Source organism: Tubulanus polymorphus, chromosome 10 (genome assembly GCF_964204645.1).
Source record: "Tubulanus polymorphus chromosome 10, tnTubPoly1.2, whole genome shotgun sequence".
Classification (NCBI taxonomy): domain Eukaryota; kingdom Metazoa; phylum Nemertea; class Palaeonemertea; order Tubulaniformes; family Tubulanidae; genus Tubulanus; species Tubulanus polymorphus.
Genome location: NC_134034.1, coordinates 13,704,297 through 13,727,946, shown reverse-complemented (window position 1 = coordinate 13,727,946; position 23,650 = coordinate 13,704,297). Strand labels below are relative to the sequence as shown.

The following is a 23,650-nucleotide window of genomic DNA, read 5'->3' as shown; positions in this document are numbered from 1 at the left end:
GATTTTATCAAAAATTCCAACATTTAAATTGCCCGGCAACGAATCGAGCGTTCACACCGTGTTTGACCATAAACTGTTCTTTCACACGATGCGATAATTCATGAAACAGTATGGAAGCGATTACCGAATGTTTAACATTATATCTAATTGGCCGATGATAAGCATTTCATTGGTTTTATCGCGCAACAATAAACGGATAAGTAATTCGTATATCTATCTATAATTTCATATAGTTACATAGTAACATAGGGTTTATTTCGACTATTTTGAGTGATGGTTGCTATAGCTAGCTAGAACCGAACGCGGGGTCGAGTAAGTCGGAGACTCGTTTTAAATCGTGAGATTAAGTGGATTGTTACGTATATAGAGCCAACATACATAGCTAATACTTGGAGATTATTGATATCTCCAAGCTAATACGATTTTTAAGTATATATACTAGCCATCTCTGCACATTTGGCCATGAACTGTTATCTTAGTCCATGATTTGGCCTAAGGTTTAGTTGTCTAAAATGGCATTTATAGCGAAACCGGACTCGGACTCCCGACACAAAGTCACCCGGACTAACGCGATTTGCCGGTTGAGTCCGGGTCCGTGTCCGCATTTCAGTCCATATTGCCTCAAAAACGTCATCCTTCCGTCTGATAATCTGTCAAGATATATTTCATTCAGAAAATAATATCATTGTCCGCGATGAAAACAAAAAACACCGGGCCTGCGTTAGGAATGTTTGTCCGAATACTGAATTCTGAAGTGCTTTTATCTGCTGCTTTAGGAATTACACAGATATATAATCTATCTATCGATTTGACAAATGGTACTCAAACTCTCCGACACGTTCCCCAGTTCTGTCAAATAGATCTGATCTTAGTTTTTGTCTGGCAGAAAAAACTAGTTTAACAAATCGCGCGTTCGGTCGACATGAAATAAGCCGACTGGTAAAAATGTGGTTCACTTCATGTCCGTCGTGACGTCTGCCGACCTGGCGTGTTACACCTGCGATAACGACCGAGATCGACGCAAATATAGATGAGAATAGTTCGCAGAGTTGGATCGACGTAAACCGCTAGTTTAATACTCCATCTGCGAGAAATCATCTCAAGTTGAGATTATTTCTTCTCTTTGATATTTTTGCTCTTGATCGAATCTTCCCTCTGGTATTCTATCTCTGCTGGCAATTTCAGGAAGGTGCCCCCCCCCCTCAATAAGGGTGCGCATCCCCTGCACCTCCCCTCCCTTAAATCCGTCCATGGATTTTCCGTCAACGGTAGTAACCAGAAAAAGAAGTTTATAAGAATATCTGAAAAAAAGATTTGCGACCGAACGCTAACGCGCGCCTACCCCGCTGCGGGCTGAGAACACGAGTTCTCGGGTATAAAACATAAAAATGCGATGCGACCACTCGAAACGACAAATAATAACTAATAAAGAGCGATTCTATTATCGAAACGGTGTCGTATTTTCATTGCCAGGCGTAGAATTCTTTTCACTGGTAATTGTTAAAGGCGTCCGTTTATTGTCGGTTATTGCTGAGAGGGATATTTTTCTGTGAATACGGTTTCGCTGGCATGCATTGTCGGGTGTTTGTTTGACCAGACCGCCGGTTTCCCGTGACGCGTTGTCGCAATGAAAAATGATTACGTATTTATCGGTGTTGCGCGATAATCAATTAAACGTTACCTAATCTTGAGTGGTTGTCGCTTAATTGCTAGATAATTATGATCATTTATAGCACGCACGCAACTCGGGCCGGTTGCAAATTTTGTTTGGCCTCGTCAAACATTTTCACACGAAAAACTAAATATACATCGTCGCCTATGATGAATCCGAAGTTAGTGAAATCCAGTGAGTATCAATAATTTCATTTGTTGCGTGGTTTCTAAAAACTCAACTCTCCAACACGTTCAGATCCAGATTCCAGACAATTTACAGATCTGTCCTGGAGTAGGGCTGTTGTTTAACATACCTGATCGGTACTGGAGTAAGGAACACGAAGTTTACCGGGCTGTGGTTTTTACTTCAAGGAATAATCGATACCGAATAATTCCTACAACAGCTCCTGAGTTTTTTAGTTGCCAGCCAATTACTGGCGATGCTCTGTACATTCAGATACCGGTATTTTCCAACACAGAAGTAACGATAATTCGCTGTAATTAATGCAATGCTTTATATGAAAGCGTGTTCGCGTAGTCGTAGCGTAGTTTCATTGTTATTGGGTACAAGTTGAACCCGGAGGGGGTTCACGAGAAAAACTAGCTACACCGTTAATTTCGACAAGTGCCATTATATCTATTATTGCGATGCTCTAAGATATCAGCTATTGTTTAATTGGGAGGCAATTGTTTGAAATAAAATAATAGCCGTACACCAGTCGCGCTCAGCGATTCGGTGAATACACGTATTTTTCTGCTGTTCTTGAGCGAACTCCGACGCCGCGACCTTGTAAAAGTTGCTATGCTCATGACATTTTGCTCGGAGGCGTTATTTTTTCTGGTAGCAATTATTGCAAGACGCGGGATATATTTTTGTGTCGTGATAATGCAAAAAAAAATGTTACGAGAAAACGATAGAAATGTGTCTGCTATAGACGTCGATATTCAGCAACAGGTGACCAGTCTCTTCGACAGAAATGTAGCAAAATACAGCAGAATTCAGAGGCCAACGAAAAACTGTTTGCAACTTTTGAAGTTTGCAACATTTTCTTACTCTTTTAACTATGTTTGCAACTTTTTATCGTCCTTCTCATTTGATCGATTGGTTGATTTTATATCTACTTTAAAGGTCCCTCACAAACCCACCTTTCAAGCCTAGTGGGGGTTCGATTCTGAAATCGGTAATCAAAGTACAGATATATAGTTGTGTGATCGGCGGTCGAATTTACTGATTTTTTTGTTTAAATCGAAGTACATAGTTGGAAACTTCAGTTAATGTTGTTTTACACAATTTCCTGTCCAACTCCAAATCGACGCGCTATTGCGGTTGCTATGCCCATAGAGCACACACAACATTAACATCGTTGCCCAAACAATCCCCCGTCACCGATTCATTCATCATCAAAGATTTTAATCGGAATTAAATCTCGACTGTTAAAAGCGTTACAAGTGTGTCTACAAACGGTCATTATCTAATTACTGTTGATCGCTTAATCCGCGGATTAAGACGGAGAGGACCATTAACATCAGAGTCAAACACAGGATACTCGCGTCAATGGCTTGAATTCCGATATCGCCCCCGACAACGACCGTGCTTAAATTTGACACCTAAAAGTTGCGATTCTGACACGAAGTTTGATAGTATCAAAATGAGATGGCTTCAGGCTGATATACGCAATGAAGCACACCAAATCAGTCGCTTGCCGGTTCAGACTGTAGATTGTTTGAATGAATCGGAACCGAATTTCCCAATTATGTACTTTACTACGATTTTAGCAACACGTAGAATTTGACCGCCGATCACACAACTATATCCTATATTCCGGTGAAGGGTGTAAAAAATACCTTCTACTCGCTGGCTTCTTTATTTTCAGGAGGAACCCCAGATCACCAGGTACCCAGTTTTCATACGGGAACTTGATTCATTTTCAATTGGTGAAGCTCGTGGGATGAAGTCGATACCAGTCTATAAAACTGGGTCTGCTATCAATATACTAAACTCTGCTTAATCGGTGACCCCCTCAATTCCTGGAGCCACCCACCCCCCTAGTTATCAAAGAAACTGAATTCTCGAGGCCAAAGCTCGACGATATAGTTCCAATTGCGACTTAATTCTTTGCCTCGGGTGGTGACGAAAAGGAAAGAAAAAAGAAACAGATATTTTGCTCAGCGACTGTGGGTCTAATTTTCTGGTAAAGCGGGTGTATTCACCTTCAGAAGACAGAGGTACTTATAAAAATACTACGTCTTCTTAATCAAGCGCATTAATCGTTTATGGAACTAATTCTTTTATCCGACAAAACACCTTTTCAAACGGCGAGTGTCGCTATTGGTGCACGACACACGACGTCCAAGTACTCTTCAAGTGTTCGATTGCCCTTTCCCCGAAACAACATTACGCACTTTAGAAAAGGCGCAGCAGAATCGGCGTTGTTCGAAACGGGAAGAGATTGAAGTGTCGTCGATTTGTTGCGTCTATTAAATAACCGAGTCTAGAATAGCGACAAAAAGGGAGATATTATTTTCGAGCGATTGCACATTTTGAAAACGGTTTATTGTGGGAAGGCGCGTGTGTACCTCGCGTATCATAACAGGTTCGTCTGCCCGCCTGGTTCTCTTATTACTGCTGAGAGGTCGTTAACAAAACATTGCCTTCTTAATGCGCGATAGCACAGGAAAAAAAGCCTAGCGACGCGCACATAGCCGCTGCTGCCCTTATACAGACTATCAATTTAACACCTCGGGAATACGTGAAATAAAAAACAAAAGGCCGAACAATAGCACGCCCGAGACGCGCACCGGAATCGCCCTGTAATGTCACGTGACCGGAACACACCCTCTCCACTATACGCCACGCTACGTTAGTTTTCGAGCACCACGTGACCACGTGGCTTGTCGACAAATCCGAACGGTGTTAAGTGAGTTGAGCGGACGAGGCGCCATTATTCGGTCATGAAAAAATCGATTCGTATCTTGTTGAAGGGGCGCTTCACCACCCGCCAGCGCCACCTACAAATCACGTGTCATCGCGCGATATTGCACGTGTTTTAACGAACTGGTTGACACGTTTAGAGCGTGGCCATTAAAGGGATTCGAACCCGATGACGCGTGTGTCGGCCCTGTTGAATCCGAAAATATCCGTAATTACAATTAACGTTCGCCATGATCGTATTTTTAATTGCGATGATTATTACGACCACATAGGGGGCACGTGGGTGTGCGCTAGCCTGGTGTGCGCTAGCCTGGTGTGCTCATGCGATACTCATCTCTCGCGCATCGGTGATACCGGAGAGGAACCTCAAAAAACCAGCGCCCCGCAGAATTTTACCAGTCTCAACCCATCGCAGTAGTCTACTGTATTTCACAAACTCTTACTCAGTATTTGACACCAACTCGGGGTAGAATTTTACCAGTTTCAACTTTACCGCAGTAAGAGACAAAGTCTACTGTATTTCACAAACTCTTACTCAATAGTTTGACACCAACTCGGGGTAGAATTTTACCGGTCTCAACTTTACCGCAGTAAGAGACAAAGTCTACTGTATTTCACAAACTCTTACTCAGTATTTGACACCAACTCGGGGTAGAATTTTACCAGTCTCAACTTTACCGCAGTAAGAGACAGAGTCTACTGTATTTCACAAACTCTTACTCGGTATTTGACATCAACTCGGGGTAGAATTTTACCAGTCTCAACTTTACCGCAGTAAGAGACAGAGTCTACTGTATTTCACAAACTCTTACTCGGTATTTGACATCAATTCGGGGTAGAATTTTACCAGTCTCAACTTTACCGCAGTAAGAGACAGAGTTTACTGTATTTCACAAACTCTTACTCAGTATTTGACACCAACTCGGGGTAGAATTTTACCAGTCTCAACTTTACCGCAGTAAGAGACAGAGTCTACTGTATTTCACAAACTCTTACTCAGTATTTGACACCAACTCGGGGTAGAATTTTACCGGTCTCAACTTTACCGCAGTAAGAGACAGAGTCTACTGTATTTCACAAACTCTTACTCAGTATTTGACACAAACTCGGGGTAGAATTTTACCAGTCTCAACTTAACCACAGTAAGAGACAGAGTCTACTGTATTTCACAAACTCTTACTCAGTATTTGACACCAACTCGGGGTAGAATTTTACCGGTCTCAACTTTACCGCAGTAAGAGACAGAGTCTACTGTATTTCACAAACTCTTACTCAGTATTTGACACCAACTCGGGGTAGAATTTTACCAGTCCCAACTTAAGAGACAGAGTCTACTGTATTTCACAAACTCTTACTCAGTATTTGACACCAACTCGGGGTAGAATTTTACCAGTCTCAACTTTACCGCAGTAAGAGACAGAGTCTACTGTATTTCACAAACTCTAACTCAGTATTTGACACCAACTCTGGGTAGAATTTTACCAGTTTCAACTTTACCGCAGTAAGAGACAGAGTCTACTGTATTTCACAAACTCTTACTCAGTATTTGACACCAACTCTGGGTAGAATTTTACCAGTCTCAACTTTACCGCAGTAAGAGACAGAGTCTACTGTATTTCACAAACTCTTACTCAGTATTTGACACCAACTCGGGGTAGAATTTTACCAGTCTCAACTTTACCGCAGTAAGAGACAGAGTCTACTGTATTTCACAAACTCTAACTCAGTATTTGACACCAACTCTGGGTAGAATTTTACCAGTTTCAACTTTACCGCAGTAAGAGACAGAGTCTACTGTATTTCACAAACTCTTACTCAGTATTTGACACCAACTCTGGGTAGAATTTTACCAGTCTCAACTTTACCGCAGTAAGAGACAGAGTCTACTGTATTTCACAAACTCTTACTCAGTATTTGACACCAACTCGGGGTAGAATTTTACCAGTCTCAACTTTACCGCAGTAAGAGACAGAGTCTACTGTATTTCACAAACTCTTACTCAGTATTTGACACCAACTCGGGGTAGAATTTTACCAGTTTCAACTTTACCGCAGTAAGAGACAGAGTCTACTGTATTTCACAAACTCTTACTCGGCGTTTTCGAGTATTTTCTAGTTTTAACTCCAAATTTAGTTTTCTGATTAAAATCATGGAATCCACAATATTCCCAGATTCCCAGATCGCATGGCCAACCCACTCTGAAGGTCACACGATAGATGAACGCACCGGGAGGTCATCTGTGTATCTGCTTATAACCGGTAGTTAACTGCTGCGTCAAACAGACGCACCAAAATCACGACAATATGGTTTAAACATATGAACCAGGTGCTTCGGACAAAAGTTTAATATATAAAGACCACGGACTCTAAAACGTTCTAGAGTCTAAAGACTCGATCGACGGAGAAGAGGCGGACTTTCTATCAGTTCACGATAAAACCCGTAATTACCGACGATAATTTGAGGCGGTGAAAATCGAAACGAATTAAACACTGATCAGATTTGATAGCCGCCCCCCCCCCCCCCTAGCTGAGTTGATTGTATAGGAAATAGAGCTCCGCCAGTTTTAGAAGACTCAAATTTTCGGTCGAGTTATTTAAATGGAATTCAGACGTACGTATATTAGGGCACGCGCGAAGCAAACCAAACCGGAGAGTCATATTGGGGGTCTGTGATTATAGTAAACTCTATATCTTCCGCTGTGGTGAAGTTTAATGTTGAAACTGGTAAAATTCTACCCCGAGTTGGTGTCAAATACTGAGTAAGAGTTTGTGAAATACAGTAGACTCTGTCTCTTACTGCGGTAAAGTTGAGACTGGTAAAATTCTACCCCGAGTTGGTGTCAAATACTGAGTAAGAGTTTGTGAAATACAGTAGACTTTGTCTCTTACTGCGGTAAAGTTGAGACCGGTAAAATTCCCCACGCAGATATCGGCGGAAGTTGGCGTCAATATGATTGTGAGTTAGATATATGGAATCTCAATATCGACCAATATTGATAACTTGACGGATGTAACTAACAGTCGCATTGTCCAATAATCACTCGATGAAATTCGATACTTTAAACCGCGTTATATCAAAACGTGTCCGTGTGCGTCTGGTGTGCCGGAATAACGCACACGTCGACAAGAACTCATAATTATAAACAAACAAAACTATATTGAAGACTATGTGACGAACAATCACAATGCGAAATCGAGGAAATGAATGGGAAACAATGTTGAGAGTGTGTACATGAACATGTACATAGTGTGTACATGAACCTGTACATAGTGTGTACATGAACATGTACATATTTGTACATTCGATTCTACTCTCGATAATTATGTAATTTCTATATTAATCCTTTACACGACGTGATACTGCGCGTGCGCGCTGAAACTGCGAACTTACGTTACGAAAATGATAAAATGGCGACATATCCGCTATAAACTTCGAAACTTTGGAAATGAAGAGAATGCATCTTAAAGTCGTGATCGGATCCTCGCTTGCCACTAACCTCGATTACAACAGGCAATAGTTCTTCATTGAAATATAGACGAAATTGAAGCGTTTAAAGACCGACAAACTATGAGCGCCCCTGGTGGATCCTCACTTGCCACAAGTAGAATTATCATCTGCCACGAAATCATTTCCCGTTAACCCATAATGCTTGAACAACCGTTTTTCTCAATTACCTGAAACCCAAATAAAAACGCGAAGGCTTATATTAAACTGGCATTAATTAGACAGAAGGTCTGATGTATTTTTTAACTGTAATTATCAATAATTCATAACAGGTTTTGTAGGAGACGCAGAATGGGTCTCGAATACGGTTACGCGGGGAAGCACTTTCCCCACCGGATTGTTGCCCAGAAGGACTCTTAATACCAATACAATTCTAATGCGTAATCGTTGTATCGAGAGTGGGATTGAGCGCTCTCGTGTGTCACGTGACAACCTATTGTTATCGAGAGTGTGTATTTACGTTGTGTCGGGTCGGCCGCTGGACACGGCGCGCGTGAGTAAGTTCTATCCTGGAGTAAATATTACTCCTGAGAGTTTACGAACTGACGGAGACAATAGTTTGGAGGGGGTGCGTCGACCGGATGTAGAATTGAAACCGAAATCCGGTGATGTTGTCCCCGGAGTCACGTCTTGATTTTACCATTTCAGTAGTTTGAGCCATGTGGTCTCTACTATTATCATTTACTATATTTCCTCGGCAATCTGGGATTCAAACTGGGTTCGAATCCAGGTTGCGGCGGAGTTCCTGGCCGAATATGTTCTTCTCTGGTACTTTTCCGTTCTAATGATTAGAACGAAAAGTGAACTAGAACCAACCCATTTTGCTCTGAGTGGCAGATTGATGGTTTTGAAACAAGAAACTGGTTCAATGAAGACTCAGGCCGTATCGGCAATATGTGAAAGAATCCAATGGATTCGGTCCCTTGTAAAGAGATTCGACCCCATACCCCTTGAAAAATCTTCGAGACGCCCATGTACGTACATTCTTATAAGATTGGTAACGGGCATTAACGGTAACTGAACATGCAGAAGGCTCTGGTAAACGTTGAGCGTTGATGGATTACCGGTCCCAGAATTCAGCATGGGTTCCACACCCGGTTGAAACAAGATAAGACTGAGTCTGAGTTTCCTCAGTGAAGTCAAAAGATGCGCCGAATTGGAATCGACAAACGCCGCTTAATAATTTGAAATCGATCCTTTGTAAATATGTTGGTATTGATGGTCACTCTTACTTACGTAGGTACTCTTTATCTCGCGTCTGTTGGAATACTACAATAACCATCTCAGCGTCGATCGAGGCGATGCTGTCTTATATGACTGGTCAAACATTGACCGCTGTCCACGTCTTTCTCTTTCGCGCGCGTGCTATACATGCCCAGGCCGGTGATATCGTCGTATGTTTGCCGAGTGCGGAATTCGAACGTCCGAACTGATGGAAAATTTCCAAAAGGTTTTGTCTGACGGGTTAGACTTCCAGCTGCAGTCGAGTTGGCGATCGTCTGCCGACAAACACGGCTTATTCGACGAGCAGCAGATGATGCTATGAAAAACGATCTCTTAAAGTCATAAACTTTATTTCCGGATCTTTAATCATTTCTTTTGTGTGACAACTTTCTCTTTCGGGTAAAGGATGATCTCGATCGCGTAGAACAACCACGACTATATGAATCAGGACAGCCGATCACACAACTATATCTGTACTTCGATTTCCGATTTCAAAATCACACCCCCTGTTTCGCTCCCGACAGGTGTGGTGGTTTTCTAAAGGAGGCCAAAGTATCAGATCAAACCCAATCAATTAATCAAATAAATAATATGGACTATCATGATTATCTATTTTGAGATCAAGATCGACGAGTCGAAGTAAGCTTTCCTGACCGCGGACACTCAATCCTGAATTCGGGTCGGGTGAAGATGGCGACCCATCAAGGACCCGAACTATATATAGTCTATTCATCGATCGACAATTAATGCGTTGCTAACCGTAAAATTACCGACATTGCACATCAAACTCGACTCTTATGTTTTCTAAAGAAAAGTAATTTCCCTCGAAAGTGATTTCATTATGCATTTTAGACCCAGACATTCTGACGGAGACAGATTAAGGTCGTTTATCACCGGCTGTAGAGATAGCATTCTCTCTTTCCATCATCCTGATCTCGACGCTTCTTTATACAAAATCAAAAACCATTTATCACCTCTCGAAAACGAGCTTTTTAGGCCGACTATCAAATTCGTATAAAACCGCCACTTATCGCCGACCGACGGTGGCCGTCTGCCCGTCGCGGAAAGCGCGCGCTCCACGTGACCTAGAAATACTCAAGTGATAATCACATAGAAACCGAGTTGATAAAACCATATTCTGTCTATATCTGCATAGCTCTATTGTCCGTATAGTATTTTATCCGCCATGAAAAATAAATAATGTTGACACGGCTTCATCGTCGTATTAATCATTTACTTGTCGGTTTATCCGTAGTATGTATATATTTATATTTTGTTTGATTGTCCTCAAGTTGCGGTCACAGGCGAGGGTTATGACGTGTGAGTTGCTGACCGGGTGTTTTATCGGAATATGAATAGAATATATCGGGGTGGTCAGCTAATTTGACTTGCTTTTTACCTTACTGTTTCCTGACTAATCCCCGACATTCACGTTGTTTTTTTCCCTGACTTGATTTGCTAAGAATCCAATCGCCGTCAAATAGGCGGAAACTATTTGGTCTATCTCTACGACTTTCCCCAGACTTTTATTAATGAAAAGAAATTTTCCTAACTTTTCCTTGATTTCCCTGATTTCCAGCTAAGAATTCCCTGGACTTTACCCAGAGAAATTTCCCAAGATATTTCCCTGATTCCTCCAATTTCCAGGTAAGTTGCCACCCTGAATTTACTCAGATATATCCATCTTTGATTTTGAGTTTCTGAAGGACATGTTTGTTCTCTGTGATTTGGAAATTCGTATTGTGTGGTTCTAGGAAGAAATTGATGCGTACAAACTTTGCGATACCATAGCGAATCCTCGGTTGCCACAGTACCATTCTTCACATCTCGGGCGAAATGGGAGAAAGATAACTTTTAGCAAACCTCATCGGTTTTTACATCGAACTTGAAGAGATGTGGAAGCTGGAGGCGATGCCCTTTAAAAATGACACAAGGAACTGCGAAAAATTGAAGAAAAAACGAAAAATGTTTCTGATCTGAATTAGTTACACTTTATAAATTATATTCAAAATATATACAGTACATGAAAATATATGATAATATTCTTATCGTGATAATAATAATTTTTATAATAATATTAATACTGTAGAATTTGTATCTATATCGATTTTAACGATGTAGATACGAACTGGCTTCTCATCAGAACCCAGCCGGTTTTATGAGAACCCAGCCGGTTTTAGAGCCCTGAATAAAACTGAGCTTTAAGTAAATCCTTACAGGATTTGAGGAAGTCAAATGGAATATAATGAGCAATTGTGAAGTACTAAGTTCGACCAAAAAAACGGTCGTAGCAAAATGCAGAAAACTATTGATTTCATTAAATCCCATGTTGAATGTTGAGGCCAGTTAAATCTTAAACTGATTTGGTAACTCATTAATACAGTGCTCGTTCAATAGATTCAGGATTTAATGATTATTTTTGTGAAAATAGTTCAAATATGTACTTTGTTGATAAATCAATCTGTGTAGTTGATATACATCATTTTCTATTCGAAGAACTTTTTAAATGCTTGTTCTGTTTACATAAATAGTGAAACGTGAGTCAGTTCCATAGTTGTGAAAATCGATTGATTTTGTCTTCATAAACAGAATCACAATCAGTTCATTTTCGATTACTTCAGTTAAAGCAATTGAAATTGAACTAATTCTGATTCGATAGTTGAATCTAACTCATAACGGTATTCCGAAATCTACCATCAACAGCTAGAAACAGTCGATTTGAATCTAGAGTTGAAATCTGAAGTTTGATAGTATTAAAACTCACAACAGCGTTGGAACCGAGCCCAGATTAGCACGGGTATGACAGCCGTATATTTGCACATTAATCTTTTCCTTATCAACGGAAGTATAAACTGTAAATGCATCGCGAGATTAGAACCGAATAATGAAATTCCGCCCCTGATAACGAGAGACACCGAGCGGCCATTTTAATTTAACCCTTTACATCCCCCGAACACACGCTTTGGCAGCAGCAGTTTAAATATACAACGACAACTCTGAATTATAGCCATCGGTTTAAAAAATGCGAGCGCAATAAGATAAGACCTTGACATTGACATTGATGACTAAGTGTAATGACCCTGACAATGAGACCTTGACATTGACATTGATGAATAAGTATATGATGACCCTGACATTGACTAAGCGGTCTCTTCTGCTGATACATTTCTTCACTAACATTTCACTTTCTAAGATCCCGCGTAGGAATAGTTCTCATTGTTTGCCGCCGCAGTCTTAAAAACCCTAAAGGATTTTTCGCAAAAAAGTCTCACAAGTCGAGAAATTCGGCAGTTTATTTTTCGCCTACAATTTTCTGCGCTTCGCTTCCGATAGAAAATTCTCTAAGAGTTTGAGGAGTGATTGAAGTCGCCGGTTTTGAATGTAGAAAACATGACACCGATTAAACTATCGGTTTGTGACGAGGTACCGGTACTAAGAACCTGGCGCTGATGCCGGCGGTTTGTTCATATCGCCCGTTCACCGGGCGACCTTTGTTTCTCACGACACCATCACGGCGAATTCACGGAAGACACTGGATCCGTTCATTTTCGAAACAGTAGTTTTCAGTATCGTTCCTCAGTCAAACGTTTCGCTGCGGCCCGGGTCCTCGGGCGTCCACGTTTTAGCGTAGAGAGTGTTATTGGGGCCGTATTTCGGGTCGTCCTCGTTTACCCAGGATAAAGAGTGTCCATAAAGTGGTACATAATCGTCATACATATCTGAAATTATTAAATACGGCGAGATTAGATATTAATTCTATAAATGAAAGAAATGGTTAAGTGACAAAATAAAGTTTGCATCCGAAACTCCAAATCTCTTAATTTTTTACATATTTCTTATCTCTGGCCTTGTACCGAAAACTTAATGTATATTTTCCCTCAACCCGACATCACAATTGAATTTCTAAAAGCAACGAAATTTTGATATTTCTTAAAAATAGATGTTCTTAGAACACTCGATTTTTTATCCCAAAACTATTACCGAATCGTTATTCCATTTCAAACCCGTCCACATCCCCCGTATAGTTTATTCAAGAAGCCTAAACTGAGATTCCTGTCCGAATTTCGCGGTAAATGTTACATCAGGGGTGGAGGAAATCCGGAATATGATCGCGATCAGAAATTCATCGTTTCTAATCCGAAGGGATTAAAAAGGACCAACAAATACAACTGATAAAACTATTGTCGATCTGTCAAAATTTCATCTTAAACCCATCAATCTATATATCTAAATACTTCGGTGAGCGTCTGGTTGTGTTCGGATTCTCACAATATGACGTAACTATCGAATCCTTTTCGGGTCGAAGTCGAATTATATTTCGAAAACTTTCACAAACTCCGATAAAGACGCAGATAACTTTTAATTTCAAATTAAGCCCACCCCCTCGAACACCGTCTTCGGTATCTTTCTTCGAATGAATGCACGTTTTGAGTTTATCGCTACGCCCCTGGTGGAAATATCGCTAACTAGTTCTATCGTGCAGCGAACCTCGCCAAATTGGGACCGAAAAAGTTGTTATCGGACTGAGGTCATGGAAAATCCGAGATGAGGATAGGAAAATACAGTAGCTAGTCACAAAAATGATATGATTTTTGTTCTAGTTAGTCAAAATTCGACCATGTCCTCCGAGTAAGGCTAGGTTTACTGTGGAATAGCAATTTATAAACACTCTCTGACAACTTAAAACATTATTCTATCATTACATTACGATAACGACTCATTCATAGGCAGATATCACGATATTTCTATTTGAAAAAAAAATTAGGAACCCTTTGACTAATTAATATTCATCAGCGAAATTCCCAAATAGAAGTTAATCTTACCTGTTGACTGACACCGTACGATGATTTTCTGTCGTTCGTGTGAATTCTGACCGAATTGTCCGTTACCACAGGTCTGTAATAGTTGAGACAACTCGTGTATATAGTCTATTGCCGAGCGTAAAGTGTCCACTTTAGATAGTTTTTTATCGCCTCTAACGAGCGGTATCCGAGTTCGCAAACCTTCAAATGCGTCGTTTATCGATTTCATTCGTTTCCGTTCGCGCATGTTGGCCGCGTATCTTTGTTGGACTCGTTTCACCGGCTGGCGACCGCCGCATTTTCGGCCCAACTGCGAATTGTGGTGTTTTCTGGGCGAACCGACCAGACTGTTGTTCTCGGCGTCGCTGTAGTCGCCGCCGCTGGAACCGGGCGATGCCGGTAACGACGAAGGCGAGGACGGACAGTGACTGCTGCTGGAGAACTCGCTATCACCGGTCGCTGCTGTAACCCCGCCGTACTGATGGTGATGGATCCCGGCTCCGACTGCCGCGTGCGACGCGTGATCCATCATGATATCGTTGAAGAATCCATCCCAAACGCTGTTTTCCAGGATACGAGACGAGTGATGATGATGCTGGTGATGATGCTGCTGCTGCGGTTGCATTAAGATATTCATTTTACCGTCTGCTTATGGACGAAACTGCGCGCGCATTTATCAAAGTTGATTAATTGATTAATCAATTAACCGGTAATTAATGCTTAAGTAGTTTTAATAATCGCCTCGTATTTCGATAAGTTTCTATGCGTCCAAACTCGTAGAGTTCTACGTTACGTCATGAACTTCCGCAGAAAAGAATTCGTTTAGAAAGAATATATTGTTTTGATAATAAATCCGGGATGCGACCGATCAGGAGAGCTTGAAGATGATGATGATGCTTCGACGAAGTTGTGTCACCATCCGCCGACCCGTTCTAGTTATATACCGCCAGACGACTCTCGACGTCATCGGCCCGCTCGACCAATAAGCGACGTCGAATCGACCGTAGCGCGTGTGACGGCTTTCAGACGACATTTATCACGGTGAACGCGATGAGTTCATCGTCAACGCCTCATCGCTGGATAATTGATGGATAGGGACGAAACCACGCCCAACAGATTAATGTCTTAATAAAGTGAGAGAGAGCGACAGAAGAAGAGAAAGGCGGCTTTTGTATCGTTGATAAAAAATGAACGGCCTTTAATCATATCGATAGATTGGTAATTATTAAAACGTATGTTGCCTGTATTTCGGGATGAATAGATCATTAAGTCCCCGACTCGACGAGGTCTTCCAATCAGATTTTAGTTTTCAATAGCATCTAAGTAAACACTGTGAATCTGGGATAGAATAGTTTTAATTTCAACCGGACGATTGATATTCAATCTTTTAGTCACTGAGTTAAGACCCACGGGTTCCAGTTAGAATTGTTCTTTGATGATTTTGAAGAATGATAAAATAATGTTGTCATTTAAGTTGATAATCAGATGTGTAAGTTTTAGTTTGAATCTGGTGGCAGCTAAAATATCAAACCGGTTTTAATAGTGACACATCGTGACTTCACAAGTGCGAAAACTGTATTTAATCTTAAGATAAAATCTTAAGTTGTAGGATAATGGCGATGGAAACAAGACGTGGTCTTGTTTCCAGCTATGGTCTTAGACTGGAGTGCCTATGGTTCCTGAAGACTAGTTTACTCAGAACCAAGTTCCACATTTAGGTGACCATTGAGCAAGATATATTAGACCTATAGCTAATTGTGGATGACCCACGACTACAGTGTTGCTAAGGTCCGCAGTTTGGCAGATAGAGATTTTAGTTCGGTCAGTAACCCATATGTATATCAACCCGGGACTGTGGGACTGGGTCCTGAGTCCGAAATGAACGCCATAAGTGGTGAAATTGAGACGCGTTAGGAACTCAATATAGAAAAATCTATAAACTAAATGTGTGTTATCAGTTGGAGATATTTCATAGGTTCAAAAAATGATATTTCGTGACAACTCGCGGGCGACTTATCACGCGATACCCACAATAGAAAAAAGAGCATTTATTTAGCAATATAAAACGAAATACGACACACGACCGACAACCAACACGGAGAGCTGTTTACACTAAAACACGTGCTTCATTTTAAATGATAAGATTATTTAACTGATAAGAACGCGAGCTATATCGATGTCGGCTGTTAAAACTCCCAGCCCCTCTCTCTCTCTCTCCCTCTCTCTCACTCTTTCTCCTTCCGAAAACCACAATTTCCTATATCTCTATATAAGTTAAACAGATAAATATTGTTAAATTGTAAATTCTATTTAAGCACAACGCGGCGCCGTCGGTTTTCTATTTGTTTTAATAAAAGCCCAAACGGCGTATGTACAGACGTATGTACACACGCATGTACATCCCTGATAATGGAACATAAATACGTTTTATAGGATGATGTGCATAAGATGAACAAAATGAAGGCCTTAATTTTTCGGCAAAACAAAATAAATCCGCCATCACCATTTATTGTTTATTCCGTGATAATTCATTTATTCTACTTTAAACAGTCAACTTTCCGCTGTGCTCGCAGTTTTGTCTATGTACATGGCAACGCTGTTGCTCATATTTTGAACGGGCGTTTGTTGCACGCGGAGCTACACGTAATCGACTATAGACCAGTAAGTTACTAAGATAGCCTATACGCCTAGCGATGCAGCCCCTGCCAGGTCGGGACCGACCGAACGGGTACAATTACTTCCACTAGGTTAATCGACTCAATAACGCGGGGTAGTGCCGGGTTTACGGTGACCGGCGGCAATTAGGGCGATAGCGGAGGTCGTGTGGAGAAAGGGAAAACGTCCCTAGACCGCCCGCCGCTGCGGCGATTCATTTCAGCGATACCGACCCGGGCGAAACAATAAACGATAGCGATTTCCATCCCCCAATTAGGGGTGGAATTTGATTAAATGAATCAATCGGATAGCGTTCGCTATATAGGCTAAATGTATGTATATCGAACAAAAGAGAAAGTTCAATGATATGATGCCTTCAAATGATGAGGCGACCATAGATATAGAAAACCGATTTAATTGAATCGGACCCCAATCAATAGGATAACGAAAGTTCAAAGGTTGTCAAAGGTTGAAATATTATGAAAACATTTCCATTTCATATTAGATCGCGCACTAACGAATAAAAGACTCAGAAATGTCTCCTTGAGTTAATAATTTATTCAACATTTCGACTGTATCATAAAAGTAATCACCAGGAATAATATTAGTATATAGTCGAAAACGTCGTTAGTTCAAGGAAACATTTCGAACTTATTTTATTGTAATTGTTAGATTCTATGTGTTATCTTTATACAACACGGACTCAGAGTATTTCGATCTTCCATTTGTGAAATACTTAGTTAAAAGATGAACTGTATCGAGCTTGAACATTCGTTAAATCCCGTCATTTGAATAATGAAGAAATTTTGAAACCGTAAAGACGGTTTTTTTTTATTTTTTTTTAATTTTCGAATTATAGGAACAAGTCGCCTTCAGCATTAGCAAAACTATCATCAGAAAACACGTATGGACATTAAAAAAACATTACTAATAGATAAGTCCACAAGGTTGGACATTGATAGAAGAAAGTTTCCGCTGAAATTGTGGGGAGGGGGCTAAGGTCGGGCCGGAAGAGACTAAACCATGCATCATAAGTAAATCAGAAAGGAATCCAACGATGACACTATTTGAACATTTCAACTCTAACTGAAATATAGCTCGATATTTCAAGCCTACATTCAATCGAATGAATGGAACGTGTTCTAATTCGATCATCTCTGGCCCGAGTCCATGGTTGAACATACCAAGCACAGGAAGTTTATGGAGGACACGGTATTATTTGGGTGAGTGAAGTTAATCAGATTGTGAACAGCGGAACAGACATAAAACAAAACCTCTACACGTTATCAACAATACTCGACGTGTAAAAATCATTATTAAATCAAATAGTTGAATGAATCCGTATCGTCTGCGCTGGGTACTTCCGGATTCTATCGATCGGTCGGTCGGTCGGTTGGTTGTTCGCGTTCGGTGTTCCAGGTGCAAGTCCGGTTTAGTTAACCGCTTTATAAATGCGGATTAACTCCGCACGACTTGATTGCGTAATTAAGTGGATTAAGTCTATTAATCCGGACTGAAGTTGTTTTAACTTCGACCTCGAATAAATTCATTACAGTCTCTTATTGTGGTGGTTTTTGTTCGCGAGTCAATTCAGTCGACCGACGGATTAAAACTTCCTTGACATTGAAACCACTTGCCTCTCGCACCCGACAGCGCAGTTCAACCGACAATTTAACGTTTTAATTTTAAAAACTTATTTGGAGCCGAACTTCTACAATCGATCCTTAGATTCAAGACCAAAAGACTGACCACAGGGCCCAGTTGCAAATTCCTTACTTAAATAAAAATGTGATCTCAAATCGCGCTGTCGAAATATCTAATATTTGTGATAGAACCGAAATAAGCTCAGGTTGGTCTTAAATCATAGAACAACAGTCTAAGTGCAGTTGGTCCTTGGATACATAACTACCCACAAAGAACGAAAATTCTCTTAAGAGTTCCTAGTTTTCAAACAAAGATTCATAAATATTCCTTAGACTAATAGAATACGTAGATAGTTCACGTCCTTTGGATAAACAAGTGACGTGACGTTTTTCATACATTGATACGTTTTGAGCACATTGGCGCCACCTGGATTGTATCACGAACATAAACACAAATGGATGTCAAAATATTCTAAAAAATACGGTTGAAGCACTCACATCAAACGAGGACTCTACGTTCGACTATTCATGTAAAGTCCATCAATGATTTCTCAAATTCTATACTAATGATGAATAAAAATCGAATGTAGGTAAAAATGTCCCCGGAAATAATGTCTATAAATTCGATGATAAATGTTCCCATGAGAGATGCTTCTAACACCCCGAGGGCGATGCCTAACCGCAATGTATCTCACGGACGCCGGTTTTACCTATGGCGCCTCTTGCCTTTCTGCGCCCAGGGCGTCAATTCATATAATGGGAATCGTTTTATTCGTTATCTCCACATGAATAAATTCCCCTAGTCGGAAAAATAATATCTAAATTTCATGAAATATTTCACGGCGAAGTTAAGGGCAATAATGTCTAAATTGGTTTCTTACGTTAAACAGACGTCGTTGAATATTTCGTTTGATTGATTTAGAAAATAATTGTTTCACTGTACGTAATAACAGATTAACTAATTTTCAAATTTCCTTTTTCCGATTTCTTAAGTCATGTCTAGAAACTTGATTTTTTGGGAAATTCGTTAAGTCTTTCCTAAGCACCAAGCAAACGCGTAAACAGAGTGAGACAATTTGAGGCATGTGATGGGTATAGTTATATTAGGCTGCATTAGAAGTGGGTAGATATGCCGCCACATTGCCGCCTCATCAACAAAGTTGATGGACGCAAGAATTGAGCAACTTACTAAATTTCCCATACATACATACAATCTCTCCTTCCATTGTATTAGTTTCAATGTTTTGCCGACGATTTCAATAAATTCTAAAAACCAGATATTGTATTCGCCAATGTCTGGCGTTGTTGAAGACGCGTAACGAGTCGGACCCCGCCGGCGCGAACTCGGAGCCGTGCTAGGTCGTTAACTTCCTGTTGCCGGCGTACACAGCCGCGGCAGACGAGAAGAGGGAAAGTCACCGCGAGGGTCGGTTTTAATAAGACCTCCCCCCAAGCGGTGTCCATTTATCGATGAATTGCGGTTTTGCGATGGCGTGAGTGGAGCGTACAAAAGTTCTGCATAGCTTGAGACAAGTAATTATACTATGTGGGTATATGATGATGATGGTGATACACAACTCTTAAAGATTTGAATTGATGACTTCATGCTGCTGGATCATTGCCGATATTATTTATTCCGGCGGAAATATTAAGCGGGTGTCGGAAGTGTTTATGTCGCACACCTCCAGGACGATATATCAATAGACTCAGAATTGTCGAGCTTTGCCCAGTTCCACAGTTGCGTGGGTTTTACTTTGCCCTTGATCCACTTCCACAGTTTTATGGGCTTTATTTGACTCTGAACGCAGTTCCACAGTTTTATGGGTACAATTTGACTCTGGATCCAATTTGAATCTGGATTTTGATTTGATTGAAAATCCGTCGTCTGAAAAATAATTTAAACTCAAGAAACGCTTGGTCCAATATCATTGTATTTCGGTTTAAATCTTTTTTCATAAAAAAAACAAGGATCAACTAAATTTTCTAATTTTCCAGCTGATGATCGAACACTGCAGTTTGATAATTGGAGAAAAATTACAATCTTCTTTTTGAAAATTTTCGGTGGCCATTAGTGAATTAAAACACTACGGCAGACGGTCGCCCGTTAAAAGCGTCGTTAATTTCAAAATTTAAAAACCGCGACAGATGAGCTCGCTAGCGATCAGGGCGAACTCTCAAAGTCCAGAATCTGGTCCACAGATTTCAGTTAACCTAATTAGTAAACACGAATTCGTGGCCACGATAGAGACCCCTCGGTGGGGTTAACAGCACTAACGACGCGATGATGGAGCCCAGCTTCCCGGGCGGTCCATTGCCGACGACAATACGTTTGAAGATCGAGTCATTATCACCGTGCACGGTGGCCCATTATTGAGTAATTGTTTTATAAAATGATAACATATGTCGACGCGCTTTAAACTGAGCCGTTCGGGAGAAGAGATAATGGTTTGTGAGATCGAGAACCCGAACCGCGACACCGGGATACCGTATCGGGTATACTGTGATTTATGATGTGAAAAACGCATTCTGTTTTTCACCTAACAGAGGCGCATCCACGGTCCGAGGAAGGATGATGTCCACTTAAGAAATTACGGGCCTTTTCCAATTGCTTTAACGCAAATTCGTTGTTTACATACGTCATGATATTTTAGAACTTAAAAACACTCTAATCCGCGTAAACTGTAGATAATTGAAGAAATCCAACAATTCAAATCTTATACGATAAAATGTATAAGAATGAAACCACACATTTCGGCTGTCAACAACAGCCGCCATCAGGTGGACTCATCAATCCACCTGATGGTGGCTGTTAGTCAACAGCCGGTAAGAGGTCAATAACCAATGAAAGGCATTAACTAAGGATAGAATCCAGTACCATTTCTATGATCGCAGTCAAATTCAGAACTCAGAACGGTTGTAGGCTGACTCGCAGGGACCTGAGACATGCAGAATGAATATGACCGATCCATTGATCAGAGACGAACCTGCGCTCCGCCACGCCCTCTCTGGGTGCTACACGCGAACACCTTTACCCCCTAAGGCTCCGCATCACAGCTTGACGCATTTTTAAACGCATTTAAGAACGTCATATCTAAAAAAACGTAGCATTCAACCCCGTGAACTCGCTGCGGGGTACACGCCGTGGTTTTAATCAATAGGTTCGCGTATTATTCGAACTAAAAGAATTCCGGATCGAATTTCACCCTGAATTTTTTCAATAACATATGTCAAAGTTTAAAAGCAAGTAAGTCTTTGTGATCGGCTGTTTAAAAGTATCACGATATATATGAATGGGGCTGGCGCTCCGTGGAGATGACGCCTGTACCACGACTGAAATAACCCCGGCAGAATTTCGTAGTTTTCGGGGGAAACTTTCAATTTCGAAATGAAGAAAGGAAGTTAACAGATAGCGGTCCAGTTACACATCCCCCGCACTTGGTTTTCATAGATAATTAGTGACTGTTGTAGGAATAAATCTTACAATCAAAAAGCTGTTAGAGGATTCTGATTTCAACTCTATGCACTTCGCCTGAGACATATCTAATTAAAAATGAACTACAAACATCAGACATTAGACATTTCATCAGCGCACTTTCAAAAAAAAACTGATCGTCCACACTTCGCATGCGTCCAGTGCTTCACCTGAGACATTTTTGATTGAAAATGAATCACAGACTCCAGATATTAGAAATGTTATCAGCATTTCTCGCAAGAATGATGAAGATTATTGATACCGGTATCAATGTTTGTAATTACTGTCTATATGTACGTACGTATGAGAATTTAGCCTATACATATATATATATATATATGGACCTTCGCGACAGTTCATTCGACTTATAGATGGATGATATAGCAATTAAACCCGATGTGATGCTCGACTAAAATTGACAATTGAAATACCCCCTTCCAGTCCTACTCGTCCATTCACCCGTTAGAATGCCGTATTAATTTAGAATGCCGTAGTAATTTATATTATTATCTCGTCAATAGGAAATCATCGAGTTGACGTGTTTAGATGAATGGGCGAATTTGTTTGTAATTATGATTTGAAATGTATGGTATTCGATTGTCGATAGTCGACAAAGCGTTCGCCGCGCACGTGCTGGTGATAGCCCCGGGGTCTACAAGGGGAAGAGCTAGGGGGACCATCCATCTCCCTTATAGCCATAGATCGACGAATATCGAACTCAAACTTACTCGTTTAACTTAATAGCTGCGAATTATGAAATCGAAAATAATTCCGAAATTGGGAATCCTGGTTTTTCTTTTAACTTGTTGTTTATGGGATTTACACAAAAATAACCTGTGCATAATTACAAATAAATTCGCCCATTCATCTATAATGATAATTCTGGGTTAATCCAATATTCCTCGGTTGAGCGGTAAACAGTATGACCATGAACGTATAAACTAGTTTATACATCCATGGTATGACTCAGTACCGAATTGTGGTTTTGGGACTTCCACTGGAAGGGGTACTTCGATTCTCGAAATCCGAAATCCCAAACCAAAAACTGGGTACCCAAAAACTGGACCAGATCTAATGTTGGATCTTTAGCCAGACACGGTATAGCGTTACTTTTACCCAAACCGTGAGCTATGAAATACATGTTGGTCAAAGCATTCTTGATCATTAACTAATTTTCTCTGGGATTATTTTCTTGATTTTATTCAAAAGGCAATCGTTAAATCAAATGGGATAATCCTAAGGTGTTATTCCAACGCAAACTGTAGTTCTTTGAAAGCACCTCCGTGTTGGCAAAACATTTCTCTAACTTTGCTCTTACTCAAATCCGCGTTCAAAGTACAATCATACCTTCTACTTCTCCGCGGCCGGCTCAGCAAGATTTTACTTTAGTCGTTAAATAGCCGCCAGATGCCTGCAAGGTTTCAATGGCTGTCGGTCATTCTTCCCACGATGGACACCGACTGACCAACTCGACTCAAGTGCGCCCTTAATCCTCACCAGTAATGGTTCCGCAAACAACGGATTATACCGTCAGAAATACGGTGCATATTTCCGAGAGATTTTCCACCATTTGTCTCCGGTTTTATTTAAATCTGTTTGCGCCCCACGTGACGGTCTTGTTCTCGGCAGACGAGATACGGATCATTTTGATGCGGACGAGTTTTTGTTTTCTCGCTGAATATTTCGTCTTTTTGCGTCTTCATAAATCGATTCGATGTGAAAATCAAATCATTAATCAGTTTGTACATTGCAGTGTCCATCCGGA

The 23,650-nt window shown here is 40.8% G+C and overlaps 1 protein-coding gene across 1 annotated transcript; it reads right to left on the bottom strand.

Moving 5' to 3' along the window:
• Positions 1–11,408: 11,408 nt before the first annotated feature.
• On the bottom strand, positions 11,409–14,752 carry LOC141911647 (pancreas transcription factor 1 subunit alpha-like). Its single transcript, XM_074802637.1, has 2 exons — positions 14,137–14,752; positions 11,409–13,032 (listed from the first exon to the last, which is right to left on the bottom strand). Exons 1-2 carry the CDS (start codon positions 14,750–14,752, stop codon positions 12,890–12,892), a joined length of 759 nt encoding a protein of 252 aa, XP_074658738.1. The 3' UTR covers positions 11,409–12,889.
• Positions 14,753–23,650: the final 8,898 nt, after the last annotated feature.

Bases quoted from the DNA above. Each gene is read 5' to 3' on its own strand.
- LOC141911647 (XM_074802637.1), bottom strand. From the start codon at position 14,752: ATGAATATCTTAATGCAACCGCAGCAGCAGCATCATCACCAGCATCAT. The intron at 13,033-14,136 runs GTAAGATTAACT...TAATAATTTCAG, and splicing joins CGTACGGTGTCAGTCAACAG to ATATGTATGACGATTATGTA.